Source organism: Scyliorhinus torazame, chromosome 9 (assembly GCF_047496885.1).
Source record: "Scyliorhinus torazame isolate Kashiwa2021f chromosome 9, sScyTor2.1, whole genome shotgun sequence".
NCBI lineage: Eukaryota > Metazoa > Chordata > Chondrichthyes > Carcharhiniformes > Scyliorhinidae > Scyliorhinus > Scyliorhinus torazame.
In genome coordinates, this window is record NC_092715.1 from 2,339,450 (window position 1) to 2,354,982 (window position 15,533).

Below are 15,533 nucleotides of genomic sequence, written 5' to 3' on the forward strand. Positions count from 1 at the left end.
CATGAAAATGAAAATCGCCTATTTTCACGAGTAGGCTTCAATGAAGTTACTGTGAAAAGCCCCTGGTCGCCACATTCCGGCGCCTGTTCGGGGCTCCCACCTCTGAAAGGTTATCCACCTAAAACGTTAACTTTGTTTCTCTCCACAGACGCTGACTTTGACTTGTGTATTTCCGACGTTTTCTGTTTCTCCTTTCTAACCTTTCTCCAGTCTGTCTTCAAAATTCACATCTTTGACTTTCAGAATCAACCCTTTGGGCCTGTGATGCACTGCATTCATACTTGTGTCTCTGTGACCAGAGCTAAGAGTGCTGTCGGCCACCAGCCTTTATTTTGGACGTATCTAAACATTTTGTTTTGTTGCAGTGTTCAAGCTGCGGTCCTGCGAGAGCTGCAGAGTTCTCAGCCCATACCCCCTCTCCCAGTCTGGCGGTGTCCTGTTGCTACTTGCACCGAGTTAGTTGGACGCGTTAGGACTGTTTATTTTCACGTCATTTGTCACTCCTAGGAAGTGTGTCTATGTGGATATTAGATTAGGACAGGCTAATGCCTTTCAGTTGAATAATCTGCCAACATTATCCAGTCTTGCACATGAGCATGCACTTGTGGAATGGTGAAGGATAGTCTGTGTTTTTGGCTCGTGTCTCGCCCCCAATTGTGATGCTGCACGAGGGGCAATAGTTTAATGTAATCCCCAGGCTCAGCTATTATGTAAAATATTGAGGTAAATGGAAGAAACATCAGCATTGAAATCCTTGTTATTTTCTAGGACCATGAAACTGAAGATGAGGAGAAGCTATGGAGAGAGCTGATCTTGGAGAGAGTGACGAAATCAGCTGATGCTTGCCTGACTGCACTGAATATTATGACATCACCCAACATGTCTAAAGCTGTGTATATCGATGATGTGATCGAGAGGGTGATCCAGTTCACCAAATTCCACCTGCAAAACACACTGTACCCACAGTACGACCCCGTCTACAGAATCGACTCACACGGATCAGGTCAGCAGCCATCTTTAATATCTTTACCTCAACAGCAGCTCCCTCCCTGACCTACACCACATGGACTGCAGCGGTTCAAGAAGGCAGGTCACCACCATCTTCTCAAGGGCAACGAGGGGTAGGCAATGAATGCTGGCCTAACCAGCGGTGCCCATATCCCAAAGAACAAAGAAAAGTACAGCACAGGAACAGGCCCTTCGACCCTCCAAGCCTGTGCCGACCATGCTGCCCGACTAAACTAAAATCTTCTACACTTCCTGGGTCCGTATCCCTCTATTCCCATCCTATTCATGTATTTGTCAAGACGCCCTTTAAACGTCACTATCGTCTCTGCTTCCACCACCACCTCCGGTAGCGAGTTCCAGGCACCCACTACCCTCTGTGTATATAAAAAAAAACCTGCCTCGTACATCTACTCTAAACCTTGCCCCTTGCACCTAAAGCTATGGTCCCTAGTAATTGACCCCTCTACCTTGGTAAAAAGCCTCTGACTATCCACTCTGTCTATGCCCCTCATAATTTTGTAGACCTCTATCAGGTCGCCCCTCAACCTCCGTCGTTCCAGTGAGAACAAACCAAGTTTATTCAACCGCTCCTCATAGCTAATGCCCTCCATACCAGGCAACATCCTGGTAAATCTCTTCTGCACCCTCTCTAAAGCCTCCACATCCTTCTGGTAGTGTGGCGACCAGAATTGAACACTATACTCCAAGTGTGGCCTAACTAAGGTTCTATACAGCTGCAACATGACTTGCCAATTCTTATACTCCATGCCACGGCCAATGAAGGCAAGCATGCCGTATGCCTTCTTGACTACCTTCTTAAAGTGTAAAAATGGTAGGAGATCCCAGACCCGTGTTATGCTTCTCGTGCTCAATGTGGGAGTTCAGGGATGCGGCCGATGCCCCGACTCCTTCATGTGCGGGAAATGTGTCCAGCTGCAGCTCCTGTTAGACCGCATGATGGCTCTGGAGCTGCGGAAAGACCCACTTTGGAGCATCCGCGATGCTGAGGAGGTCGTGGATAGCACGTTCAGTGAGTTGGTCACACAGCAGATTAGGATTGGTGAGGGAGACCAGGAATGGGTGACCAAAAGGCAGAGAAAGAGCAGGAAGGCAGTGCAGGTGTCCCTTGCGGTCATCTCCCTTCAAAACAGGTATACCGTTTTGGATACTGTTGGGGGAGATGACTCACTTGGGGAAGGCAGTTAGAGCCAGGCTCATGGCACCGTGGCTGGCTCTGCTGCACAGAAGGGCGGGAAAAAGACTGGCAGGGCTATAGTAATAGGGGATTCAATCGTAAGGTGAGTAGACAGACGTTTCTGTGGTCGAAAACGAGACTCCCGAATCGTATGTTGCTTCCCGGGTGCACGGGTCAGGGATGTCTCAGATCGGCTGCAGGACATACTGAAAGGGAAGGGTGAACAGCCAGTTGTCGTGGTGCACATAGGCACCAACGATATAGGTAAAAAACGGGATGAGGTTCTACAATCGGACGTTAGGGAGTTAGGAGATAAGTTTAAAAAGTAGGAGCTCAAAGCTAGTAATCTTAGGATTCTACCAGTGCCATGAGACAGTCAGAGTAGAAATTTAAGAATAGTCAGAATGAATACGTGGCTTGAGAGATGGTGCAGGAGGGAGGGATTCAGATTTTTCGGACATTGGAACCGGTTCTGGGGGCGGTGGGACCATTACAAATCGGGTGGTCTACACCTGGGCAGGACTGGAACCAATGTCCATGGGGGTGCTTTTGCTAACACTGTTGGGGAAGTTTTAAACTAATGTGGCAGGGGGATGGGAACCAGATTAGGAAGTTAGTCAGTAAAGAGGCAGCAACTAAAGCCAGTAAGGTACTAGATAATAAACTCAATGTGACTAAGGGGAAGAGTAGACAGGGAAGAGATGATGAACGCAAAGGGACAGGTGGTCTGAGGTGCATTTGTTTCAATGCGAGAAGTGTAGCAGGTAAGGCAAATGAATTTAGGGCTTGGATTAGTACCTGGGAATATGATGTTATTGGTATTACGGAGACTTGGTTGAGGGAAGGGCAAGACTGGCAACTAAATATCCCAGGGTATAGATGCTTCAGGAGGGATAGAGAGGGAGGTAAAAGGGGTGGAGGAGTTGGATTACTGGTCAGAGATGATATCACAGCTGTGATGAAGGGGGGCACGATGGAGGATTTGAGCACTGAGGCAATATGGGTAAAGCTAAGAAATAGGAAGGGTGCAGTAACATTGTTGGGACTTTACTACAGGCCTCCCAAAAGCGAGTGTGAAGTAGAGGTACAAATATGTAGACTGATGATAGAAAATGTAGGAGCAATAGGGTGGTCGTGATGGGAGATTTTAACTTCCAACATTGAATGAGACTCGTGTAGTGTTGGAGGCGTAGATGGAGCAGAATTTGTAAGGAGCATCCAGGAGAGTTTTTTAGAGCAGCATGTAAATAGTCCAACTCTGGAAGGGGCCATACTGGACCTGGTATTGTGGAATTATCCCGGCTAGGTGGTTGATTACTTTGCGAATAGCGATCACAATTCCGTAAGTTTTAGAATACTCATGGACAAAGACGAGAGTGGTCCTAAAGGAAGAGTGCTAAATTGGGGAAAGGTCAAGTATAACAAAATTCGGCAGAGCTAGGGAATGTGGATTGGGAGCAGCTGTTTTAAGGGTAAATCCACATTTGAAATGTGGGAGTCTTTTAAGGAAAGGTTGATTAGAGTGCAGGACAGACATGTCCCTGTGAAAATGAGGGAGAGAAATGGCAAGATTAGGGAACCATGGATGACGGGTGGAATTGTGAGACTAGCTAAGATGAAAAAGGAAGCCTACATAAGATCTAGGTGACTTAAAACTGATGAAGCTTTGGAGGAGTATCGGGCAAGTAGGACAAATCTCAAATGCGCAATAAAGAGGGCTAAAAGGGGCCATGAAATATCTTTGGCTAACAGGGTTAAGGAAAATCCCAAAGCCTTTTATTCGTATATAAGGAGCAAGAGGGTAACTGGAGAAAGGATTGGCCCACTCAAAGATAAAAAGAGGGAATTTATGCGTGGAGTCGGAGGAAATGGGTGAGATTCTTAATGAGTACTTTGCATCGGTATTCACCAAGGAGAGGGACATCAACAACAAACAAAGAACAAAGAAATGTACAGCACAGGAACAGGCACTTCGGCCCTCCAAGCCCGTGCCGACCATACTGCCCGACTAAACTACAATCTTCTACACTTCCTGGGTCCGTATCCTTCTATTCCCATCCTATTCATATATTTGTCAAGATGCCCCTTAAATGTCCCTATCGTCCCTGCTTCCACTACCTCCTCCGGTAGTGAGTTCCAGGCACCCACTACCCTCTGCGTAAAAAACTTGCCTCGTACATCTACTCTAAACTTTGCCCCTCTCACCTTAAACCTATGCCCCCTAGTAATTGACCCCTCTACCCTGGGGAAAAGCCTCTGACTATCCACTCTGTCTATGCCCCTCATAATTTTGTATACCTCTATCAGGTCGCCCCTCAACCTCCTTCGTTCCAGTGAGAACAAACCAAGTTTATTCAATCGCTCCTCATAACTTATGCCCTCCATACCAGGCAACATTCTGGTAAATCTCTTCTGCACCCTCTCTAAAGCCTCCACATCCTTCTGGTAGTGTGGCGACCAGAATTGAACACTATACTCCAAGTGTGGCCTAACTAAGGTTCTATACAGCTGTAACATGACTTGCCAATTCTTATACTCAATGCCCCGGCCAATGAAGGCAAGCATGCCGTATGCCTTCTTGACTACCTTCTCCACCTGTGTTGCCCCTTTCAACGACCTGTGGACCTGTACTCCTAGATCTCTTTGACTTTCAATACTCTTGAGGGTTCTACCATTCACTGTATATTCCCTACCTGCATTAGCCCTTCCAAAATGCATTACCTCACATTTGTCCGGATTAAACTCCATCTGCCATCACTCCGCCCAAGTCTCCAGACAATCTAAATCCTGCTGTATCCTCAGACAGTCCTCATCGCTATCCGCAATTCCACCAACCTTTGTGTCGTCTGCAAACTTACTAATCAGACCAGTTACATTTTCCTCCAAATCATTTATATATACTACAAAGAGCAAAGGTCCCAGCACTGATCCCTGTGGAACACCACTGGTCACAGCCCTCCAAGTAGAAAAGCATCCCTCCATTGCTACCCTCTGCCTTCTATGGCCTAGCCAGTTCTGTATCCACCTTGCCAGTTCACCCCTGATCCCGTGTGACTTCACCTTTTGTACTAGTCTACCATGAGGGACCTTGTCAAAGGCCTTACTGAAGTCCATATAGACAACATCTACTGCCCTACCTGCATCAATCATCTTAGTGACCTCCTCGAAAAACTCTATCAAGTTAGTGAGACACAACCTCCCCTTCACAAAACCGTGCTGCCTCTCACTAATACGTCCATTTGCTTCCAAATGGGAGTAGATCCTGTCTCGAAGAATTCTCTCCAGTAATTTCCCTACCACTGAAGTAAGGCTCACCGGCCTGTAGTTCCCGGGATTATCCTTGCTACCCTTCTTAAACAGAGGAACAACATTGGCTATTCTCCAGTCCTCCGGGACATCCCCTGAAGACAGCGAGGATCCAAAGATTTCTGTCAAGGCCTCAGCAATTTCCTCTCCAGCCTCCTTCAGTATTCTGGGGTAGATCCCATCAGGCCCTGGGGACTTATCTACCTTAATATTTTTTAAGACACCCAACACCTCGTCTTTTTGGATCACAATGTGACCCAGGCTATCTACACCCCCTTCTCCAGACTCAACATCTACCAATTCCTTCTCTTTGGTGAATACTGATGCAAAGTATTCATTTAGTACCTCGCCCATTTCCTCTGGCTCCACACATAGATTCCCTTGCCTATCCTTCAGTGGGCCAACCCTTTCCCTGGCTACCCTCTTGCTTTTTATGTACGTGTAAAAAGCCTTGGGATTTTCCTTAACCCTATTTGCCAATGACTTTTCATGACCCCTTCTAGCCCTCCTGACTCCTTGCTTAAGTTCCTTCCTACTTTCCTTATATGCCACACAGGCTTCGTCTGTTCCCAGCCTTTTAGCCCTGACAAATGCCTCCTTTTTCTTTTTGACGAGGCCTACAATATCACTCGTCATCCAAGGTTCCCGAAAATTGCCGTATTTATCTTTCTTCCTCACAGGAACATGCCTGTCCTGTATTCCTTTCAACTGACACTTGAAAGCCTCCCACATGTCAGATGTTGATTTGCCCTCAAACATCCGCCCCCAATCTATGTTCTTCAGTTCCCGCCTAATATTGTTATAATTAGCCTTCCCCCAATTTAGCACATTCATCCTCGGACCACTCTTATCCTTGTCCACCAGTACTTTAAAACTTACTGAATTGTGGTCACTGTTACCGAAATGCTCCCCTACTGAAACATCTACCACCTGGCCGGGCTCATTCCCCAATACCAGGTCCAGTACCGCCCCTTCCCTAGTTGGACTGTTTACATATTGTTTTAAGAAGCCCTCCTGGATGCTCCTTACAAACTCCGCCCTGTCTAAGCCCCTGGCACTAAGTGAGTCCCAGTCAATATTGGGGAAGTTGAAGTCTCCCATCACCACAACCCTGTTGTTTTTACTCTTTTCCAAAATCTGTCTACCTATCTGCTCCTCTATCTCCCGCTGGCTGTTGGGAGGCCTGTAGTAAACCCCCAACATTGTGACTGCACCCTTCTTATTCCTGATCTCTACCCATATAGCCTCACTGCCCTCTGAGGTGTCCTCTCGCAGTACAGCTGTGATGTTCTCCCGAACAAGTAGCGCAACTCCGCCTCCCCTTTTACATCCCCCTCTATCCCGCCTGAAACATCTAAATCCTGGAACGTTTAGCTGTCAATCCTGCCCTTCCCTCAACCAGGTCTCTGTAATGGCAACAACATCATAGTTCCAAGTAGTAATCCAAGCTCTAAGTTCATCTGCCTTACCCGTAATGCTCCTTGCATTAAAACATATGCACTTCAGGCCACCAGACCCGCTGTGTTCAGCAACTTCTCCCCGTCTGCTCTGCCTCAGAGCCACACTGTCCCTATTCCCTAGTTCTCCCTCAATGCTCTCACCTTCTGACCTATTGCTCCCGTGCCCACCCCCCTGCCATACTAGTTTAAACCCTCCCGTGTGACACTAGCAAACCTCGCGGCCAGGATATTTATGCCTCTCCAGTTTAGATGCAACCCGTCCATCTTATACAGGTCACACCTGCCCCGGAAGAGCTCCCAGTGGTCCAGATAACGGAAACCCTCCCTCCTACACCAGCTGTTTAGCCACGTGTTTGTCTGCTCTATCTTCCTATTTCTAGCCTCACTGGCACGTGGATGTTGAGGCTAGGGATGGATGTTTAAATACTCTAGGTCAAGTCGGCATAAGGAAGGGGGAAGTTTTGGGTATTTTAAAAGGCATTAAGGTGGACAAGTCCCCAGGTCCAGGTGGGATCTATCCCAGGTGACTGAGGGAAGCGAGGGACAAAATAGCTGGGGCCTTGATAGATATCTTTGCAGCATCCTTGAGCGCGGGTGAGGTCCCAGAGGACTGGAGAATTGCTAATGTTGTCCCTTTGTTTAAAAAGGATAGAAGTGATAATCCAGGTATTATTGACCTGTGAGCTTGACGTCAGTGGTAGGCAAACTGTTGAAGAAGATACTGAGGAATAGGATCTATTCACATTTGGAAGAAAATAGACTTATCAGTGATAGGCAGCATGGTTTTGTGCAGGGAAGGTCATGTCTTACAAACCTAATAGAATTCTTTGAGGAAATGACAAAGTTAATTGATGAGGGAAGGGCTGTAGATGTCATATACATGGACTTCAGTAGGCGTTTGATAAAGTTTCCCATGGCAGGTTGATGGAAAAAGTGAAGTCTTATGGGGTTCAGGGTGTTCTAGCTAGATGGATAAAGAACTGGCTGGGCAACAGGAAATAGAGAGTAGTGGTGGAAGGGAGTGTCTCAAAATGGAGAAAGGTGACTAGTGGTGTTCCACAGGGATCCGTGCTCGGACCACTGTTGTTTGTGATATACATAAATGATCTGGACGACGGTATAGGTGGTCTGATTAGCAAGTTTGCAGATGATACTAAGATTGGTGGAGTTGCAGATAGCGAGGAGGACTGTCAGAGAATACAGCAAAATATAGATAGATTGGAGAGTTGGGCAGAGAAATGGCAGATGGAGTTCGATCCAGGCAAATGCGAGGTGATGCATTTTGGGAGATCTAATTCAAGAGCGAATTATACGGTCAATGGAAGAGTCCTGGGGAAAATTGATGTACAGAGAGATCTGGGAGTTCAGGTCCATTGTACCCTGAAGGTGGCAACGCAGGTCGATAGTGGTCAAGAAGGCATTCAGCATGCTTGCCTTAATCGGACGTGGTATTGAGTACAAGAGTCGGCAGGTCATGTTACAGTTGTATAGGACTTTGGTTAGGCCACATTTGGAATACTGCGTGCAGTTCTGGTCGCCACATTACCAGAAGGTTGTGGATGCTTTAGAAAGGGTGCAGAGGAGGTTCACCAGTATGTTGCCTGGTATGGAAGGTGCTAGCTGTGAAGAAAGGTTGAGTAGATTAGGATTGTTTTCATTGGAAAGACGGAGGTTATGGGGGGACCTGATTGAGGTCTACAAAATTATGAGAGGTATGGACAGGGTGGATAGCAACAAGCTTTTTCCAAGAGAGGGAGTGTCAATTACAAGGGATCACAATTTCAAGGTGAGAGGGGGAAAGTTTAAGGGAGATGTACGTGGAAAGTTTTTTACGCAGAGGGTGGTGGGTGCCTGGAACGCTTTGCCAGTGGAGGTGGTAGAGGCGGGCACAATAGCATCATTTTAGATGCGTCTAGACAGATATATGAACGGGTGGGGAACAGAGGGAAGTAGATCCTTGGAAAATAGGAGACAGATTTAGATAAAGGATCTGGATCTGCGCAAGCTGGGAGGGCCGAAGGGCCTGTTCCTGTGCTGTAATTTTCTTTGTTCTTTGTTCTTGTTCTCCACCTGTGTTGCCCCTTTCAGTGACCTGTGGACCTGTACTCCTAGATCTCTCTGACTTTCAATACTCTCGAGGGTTCTACCATTCACTGTATATTCCCTACCTGCATTAGACCTTCCAAAATGCATTACCTCAGATTTCTCCTGATTTTAGAGCGGAGAAGGATGAGGGGCGACTTGATAGAGGTTTATAAGATGATCAGGGGAATAGATAGAGTAGACAGTCAGAGACTTTTTCCCCGGTGGAACAAACCATTACAAGGGGACATTAATTTAAGGTGAAAGGTGGAAGATATAGGAGGGATATCAGAGGTAGGTTCTTTACCCAGAGAGTAGTGGGGGCATGGAATGCACTGCCTATGGAAGTAGTTGAGTCGGAAACATTAGGGACCTTCAAGCAGCTATTGGATAGGTACATGGATTACGGTAGAATGATATAGTGTAGATTAATTTGTTCTTCAGGGCAGCACGGTAGCATTGTGGATAGCACAATTGCTTCACAGCTCCAGGGTCCCAGGTTCGATTCCGGCTTGGGTCACTGTCTGTGTGGAGTCTGCACATCCTCCCCGTGTGTGCGTGGGTTTCCTCCGGGTGCTCCGGTTTCCTCCCACAGTTCAAAGATGTGCAGGTTAGGTGGATTGGCCATGATAAATTGCCCTTAGTGTCCAAAATTGCCCTTAGTGTTGGATGGAGGTGTTGACCTTGGGTAGGGTGCTCTTTCCAAGAGCCGGTGCAGACTCAATGGGCCGAATGGCCTCCTGCACTGTAAATTCTATGATAAATCTAGGACAAAGGTTCGGCACAACATCGTGGGCCGAAGGGCCTGTTCTATGCTGTATTTTTCTATGTTCTATGTAAATGAATATTTTTTGTCAGTATTCACACAGGAAAAAGATAATGTTGTTGAGGACGATACTGAGATACAGGCTACTGGACTAGAAGGGCTTGAGGTTCATAAGGAGGAGATGTTAGCAATTCTGGAAAGTGTCCTGGGCCGGATGGGATTTATCCTAGGATTCTCTGGGAAGCTAGGGAGGAGATTGCTGAGCCTTTGGCTTTGATCTTTAAGTCATCTTTGTCTACAGGAATAGTGGCAGAAGACTGGAGGATAGCAAATGTTGTCCCCTTGTTCAAGAAGGGAAGTCGAGCCAACCCCGGTAACTATAGACCAGTGAGCCTTACTTCTGTTGTGGGCAAAATCTTGGAAAGGTTTATAAGAGATAGGATGTATAATCATCTGGAAAGGAATAATTTGGTTAGAAATAGTCAACACGGTTTTGTGAAGGGTAGGTCGTGCCTCACAAACCTTATTGAGTTCTTTGAGAAGGTGACCAAGCAGGTGGATGAGGGTAAAGCAGTTGATGTGGTGTATATGGATTTCAGTAAAGTGTGTGATAAGGTTCCCCACGGTAGGCTATTGCAGGGTGATTTAGCAGTTTGGATCAGAAATTGGCTAGCTGGAAGAAGACCAAAGGGTGGTGGTTGATGGGAAATCTCCAGCCTGGAGTCCAGTTGCTAGTGGTGTACCACAAGGATCTGTTTTGGGCCACTGCTGTTTGTCATTTTTATAAATGACCTGGAGGAGGGCGCAGAAGGATAGGTTAGTAAATTTGCACATGACACTAAAGTCCGTGGCGTTGTGGACCGTGCGGAAGGATGTTACAAGTTACAGAGGGACGTAGATGAGCTGCAGAGCTGGGCTGAGAGGTGGCAAATGGAGTTTAATGCAGAAAAGTGTGAGGTGATTCATTTTAGAAGGAATAACAGGAAGACAGAGTACTGGGCTAATGGTAAGATTCTTGGTAATGTAGATGAGCAGAGAGATCTCGGTGTCCATGTACATAGATCCCTGAAAGTTGCCACCCAGGTTGAGAGGGTTGTTAAGAAGGCGTACGGTGTGTTAGCTTTTATTGGTAGAGGGATTGAGTTTCGGAGCCATGAGGTCATGTTGCAGCTGTATAAAACTCTGGTGCGGCCGCATTTGGAGTATTGCGTGCAATTCTGGTTGCCGCATTATAGGAAGGATGTGGAAGCATTGGAAAGGGTGCAGAGGAGATTTACCAGACTGTTGCCTGGTATGGAGGGAAGATCTTATGAGGAAAGGCTGAGGGACTTGAGTGAGGGAGCTGAAGGAAATTAGTATTAGTAAAGAAATAGTTTGGGGGAAATTAATAGGATTGAAGATGGACAAATCTCCAGGGCCTGATAATCTTCATCGCAGAGTAATGCAGGAAGTGGCTCTAGAAATAATAGATCCATTGGTGGTCATTTTCCAAAGTTTTTCGGACTTTGGAATGATTCCCCACTATTGAAAAAGGGAGGTAGAGAGAAAACTGGGAACTATAGACCAGTGAGCCTAACGTTGGTAGTAGGGAAGTTGCTGGAGTCCATTATCAAGGATTTCATAGCACAGCATACAGTGGTGTAATCAGACAAAGTCAGCATGGATTAACGAAAGGAAAACCATGCCTGAAAAATCTACGAGAATTCTTTGAAGATGTAACTAGTAGAGTTGACCCGGGAATACCAATGGATGTGGTTCGTTTAGACTTTCAGAAGACTTTTGAAAAGGTCTCACAAAGCAGATTAAAATGTAAAGTTAAAGCACATGGGATTCTGGGTAATGTCTTGAGATGGATAGAAAGCTGGTTAGCAGACAGGAAGCAAAAAGTTGGAATAAATGTATCTTTTTCTGATTGGCAGGCAGGAATTAGTGGGGTAACGCAGGGATCTGTGCTCGGACCCCAACACTTCACATCCTATATTAATGATTTGGACGATGGAACTAAATATATTATCTCCAAATTTGCAGATGATACAAAGTTGGGTGGAGGCTGAGCTGTGAGGAGGATGCAGAGATGCTTCCATGGGATTTGGACAGGCTTGAGTGAGTGGGCACACGCATGGCAGAGGCAGTATAATGTGGATAAATGTGAGGTTACTGCTTCGGTAGCAAAAATAGGAAGGCAGATTATTATTTGAATGGGTGTAAATTGAGAGAGGCGGATACTCCGCGAGACCTTGGTGACGTCGTGCATCAGTCACTGAAAAGTAAGTGCGCAGGTACAGCAGGCAGTAAAGAAGGCAAATGCTATGCTGGCCTGCATAACGAGAGGATTTGAGTATAGGAATAGAGATGTTTCACTGAAATTGTACAGGGCCTTGGTGAGGCCGCACCTGGAGTGTTGTGGGCAGTTTTGGTGACCTTATCTGAGGAAGGATGTACTTGCTATGGAGGGAGTGCAGTGAAGGTTTACCAGGCTGATTCCTGAGATGGCAGGACTGTCATATGAGGAGAGACTAAGTCGATTATGAGATTCATTGGAGTTTACAAGAGTTAGAGGGGATTTCACAGTCATCTATGAATTTTATAAGTTTCCACGTGGGGGAAGGATCAGTGACCAATGGGGGATACGGGAAGGCGTGGGCTTTAGTAGGGTGCTCTTTCCATGGCCCGGTGCAGACTCGATGGGCTGAATGGCCTCCTCCTGCACTGTAAATTCTATGGTTCTATGAGTAAGTTTGCGGATGACACAAAGCTTGGCCGGCTGGTTAACAGTGAGGCTGAGTGTCTTGGGTTACAGGAAGATATAGACGGGATGGTCAAGTGGACAGAAAAGTGGCAGGTGGAATTAAAAAAAAAAAAAAAATTAGAGTACCCAATTATTTTTTTCCAATTAAGGGCCAATTTTGTGTGGCCAATCCACCTCTCCTGCAAATGTTTGGGTTTTGGGGGTGAAACCCACGCAGACACTGGGAGAATGTGCAAACGCCACACGGACAGTGACCCAGGGCTGGGTTTCGAATCCGGATCCTCAGTGGTGTAGGCAGCAGTGCTAACCATAGAACATAGAACATAGAAAATACAGCACAGAACAGGCCCTTCGGCCCACGATGTTGTGCCGAACCTTTGTCCTAGATTTATCATAGATTATCATTGAATTTACAGTGCAGAAGGAGGCCATTCGGCCCTTTGAGTCTGCACCGGCTCTTGGAAAGAGCACCCTACCCAAACTCAACACCTCCACCCAACACCAAGGGCAATTTGGACATTAAGGGCAATTTATCATTGGCCAATTCACCTAACCCGCACATCTTTGGACTGTGGGAGGAAACCGGAGCACCCGGAGGAAACCCACGCAGACACGGGGAGGACGTGCAGACTCCGCACAGACAGTGACCCAAGCCGGAATCGAACCTGGGACCCTGGAGCTGTGAAGCAATTGTGCTATCCACAATGCTACCGTGCTGCCCTTGAGAACAAATAAATCTACACTATATCACTTTACCGTAATCCATGTACCTATCCAATAGCTGCTTGAAGGTCCCTAATGTTTCTGACTCAACTACTTCCACAGGCAGTGCATTCCATGCCCCCACTACTCTCTGGGTAAAGAACCTACCTCTGATATCCCTCCTATATCTTCCACCTTTCACCTTAAATTTATGTCCCCTTGTAATGGTTTGTTCCACCCGGGGAAAAAGTCTCTGACTGTCTACTCTATCTAACCACCGCGCCATCGTGCTGCCCTCGACAGATGGAATTTAATCCTGAAAAGTGTGAGATGATACACTTTGGAAGGAGCAATTTGACAAGGAAATATTCAATGAATGGCACCACACTGGGATGTCCTGAAGAACAAAGAGAACTTTGCGTGTTTGTAAATAAATCTCTGAAGGCAGAAGGGCAGGTTAATAGGGTGGTGAAAAAGGGCATGTGGGACACTCGCCTTTATCAATCGGGGCATAGATTACAAAAGCAGGGAGGTCATGTTGGAGTTGTGTAGAACATTGGTGAGGTCACAGCTGGAGCACTGTGTGCAATTCTGGTCGCCACATTATAGGAAGGATGTGATTGCACTGGAGGCGGTGCAGAGGAGATTCCCAAGGATGTTGCCTGGGATGGAACATTTATAATCTTTTTTTGTCACAAGTAGGCTTACATTAACATTGCAATGAAGTTACCGTGAAAAGCCCCTAGTTGCCACATTCCGGCACCTGTTCGGCTACACAGAGGGAGAATTCAGAATGTCCAAATGATCTAACAAGCAAGTCTTTGGGACTTGTGGGAGGAAACCGGAGCACCCGGAGGAAACCCACGCAGACACTGGGAGAACGTGCAGACTCCGCATCGACAGTGACCCAAGTCGGGAATTGAACCTAGAACACTGCAAAGCAACGGTGCTAACCACTATGCTACCGTGCCGCCCACAGTCATTTTAATTATGAAACGAGGTTGGATAGGCTTGGGTTGTTTTCTCGGGAGCAGAGATGACTGAGGGGCGACCTGATTGAGATGTATAAGATTATGAGGGTATTGGACAGGGTGGACAGGGAGCAGCTGTTCCCCTTAGTTGAAGGGTCAGTTACACGAGAACACAGGTTCAAGGTGAATGGTGGGAGGTTCAGGGGGGATTTGAGGGAAAGCCATTTTACCCAGAGGGTGGTGAGGGTCTGGAACGCACGGCCTGGGAGGGTGGTAGAGGTGGGTTGCCTCACATCCTTTAAAAAGTATCTAGATGAGAACTTGGTACGTCTGAACATTCCAGGCTATGGGCCAAGTGCTGGCAAATGGGATGAGGATTGGCAGCTCAGGTGCCTTCTCATGTGGCGGTGCAGACTGGATGGGCCGAAGGACCTTTTCTGCACTATTTTTCAGTGATTCTACCAGGATTAGACAGGGTAGATTCAGAAAGAATGTTCCCGATGGTGAGGGTGTCCCGAACTAGGGGTCACAGTTTGAGGATAAGGGGTAAACCTTTTAGGACTCCGGTGAGGAGAAATGTCTTCACCCGGAGAGCGGGGAATCTGTGGAATTCACTCCCACAGAAAGGAGTTGAGGCCATAATATTGTGTAATTTGAAGAACAAATTAGATAAAGCTCTTGGGACTAAAGGGATATGGGGGGGGGGGAGGCGGGTTCAGGGTATTGAACTTGCTGATCAGCCATGATAATGAATGGCGGAGCAGGCTCGAAGGGCCGAATGGTCTCCTATTTTCTGTGTTTCTATGATTCATAACCTAGGTTTGTTTTAGTGTGAATATGACGACCAAAGCTTTGCAATGTCGATGGCAGTGCGGGGGGAGTGTGAGGTGTGGACACTTGAGTGCATATTATCCGATTAACCCCGGAAAGTTGTGGTATCCTGTGTATAGATGAGCTACAATACTGTATCTCCGCAAATAATCTTATTTACATGTTGCCATTGTGTGCTATATTCCACCTGTGCCATAGAGTATATCATGAATAACCTGTATCTGCTTATCATACAGTGACGTCTAAACACCATGAGGAGAATCGCTTTCACTCAAGTAAGTGAACGTCAGTGTCTCTGACATGCTCCCTGAAGAGAGGGAAAAACACCTATTGTATCGTTTAAACAGTTCTGCCTTCAGGAGGAATGGTTGTGATGATATGTGATCTGGGGAAATGTACTTGTAAAAGGTTTGATGCATAAGACATAGGAGCAGAATTAGGCCACTCGGCCCATCGAGTCTGC

General features: G+C 46.7%; 1 protein-coding gene across 4 annotated transcripts in view; it reads left to right on the forward strand.

Moving 5' to 3' along the window:
• LOC140429045 (nipped-B-like protein) overlaps nt 1-15,533 on the forward strand; it is an 817,118-nt gene that overhangs the window by 421,168 nt on the left and 380,417 nt on the right. For all 4 annotated transcript variants that reach the window (XM_072515574.1, XM_072515576.1, XM_072515575.1 and 1 more), the window contains 2 exons: nt 769-1,003; nt 15,307-15,345. In XM_072515574.1, coding sequence (XP_072371675.1) covers nt 769-1,003; nt 15,307-15,345 — 274 coding nt within the window. The remainder of the gene's footprint in view (nt 1-768; nt 1,004-15,306; nt 15,346-15,533) is intronic.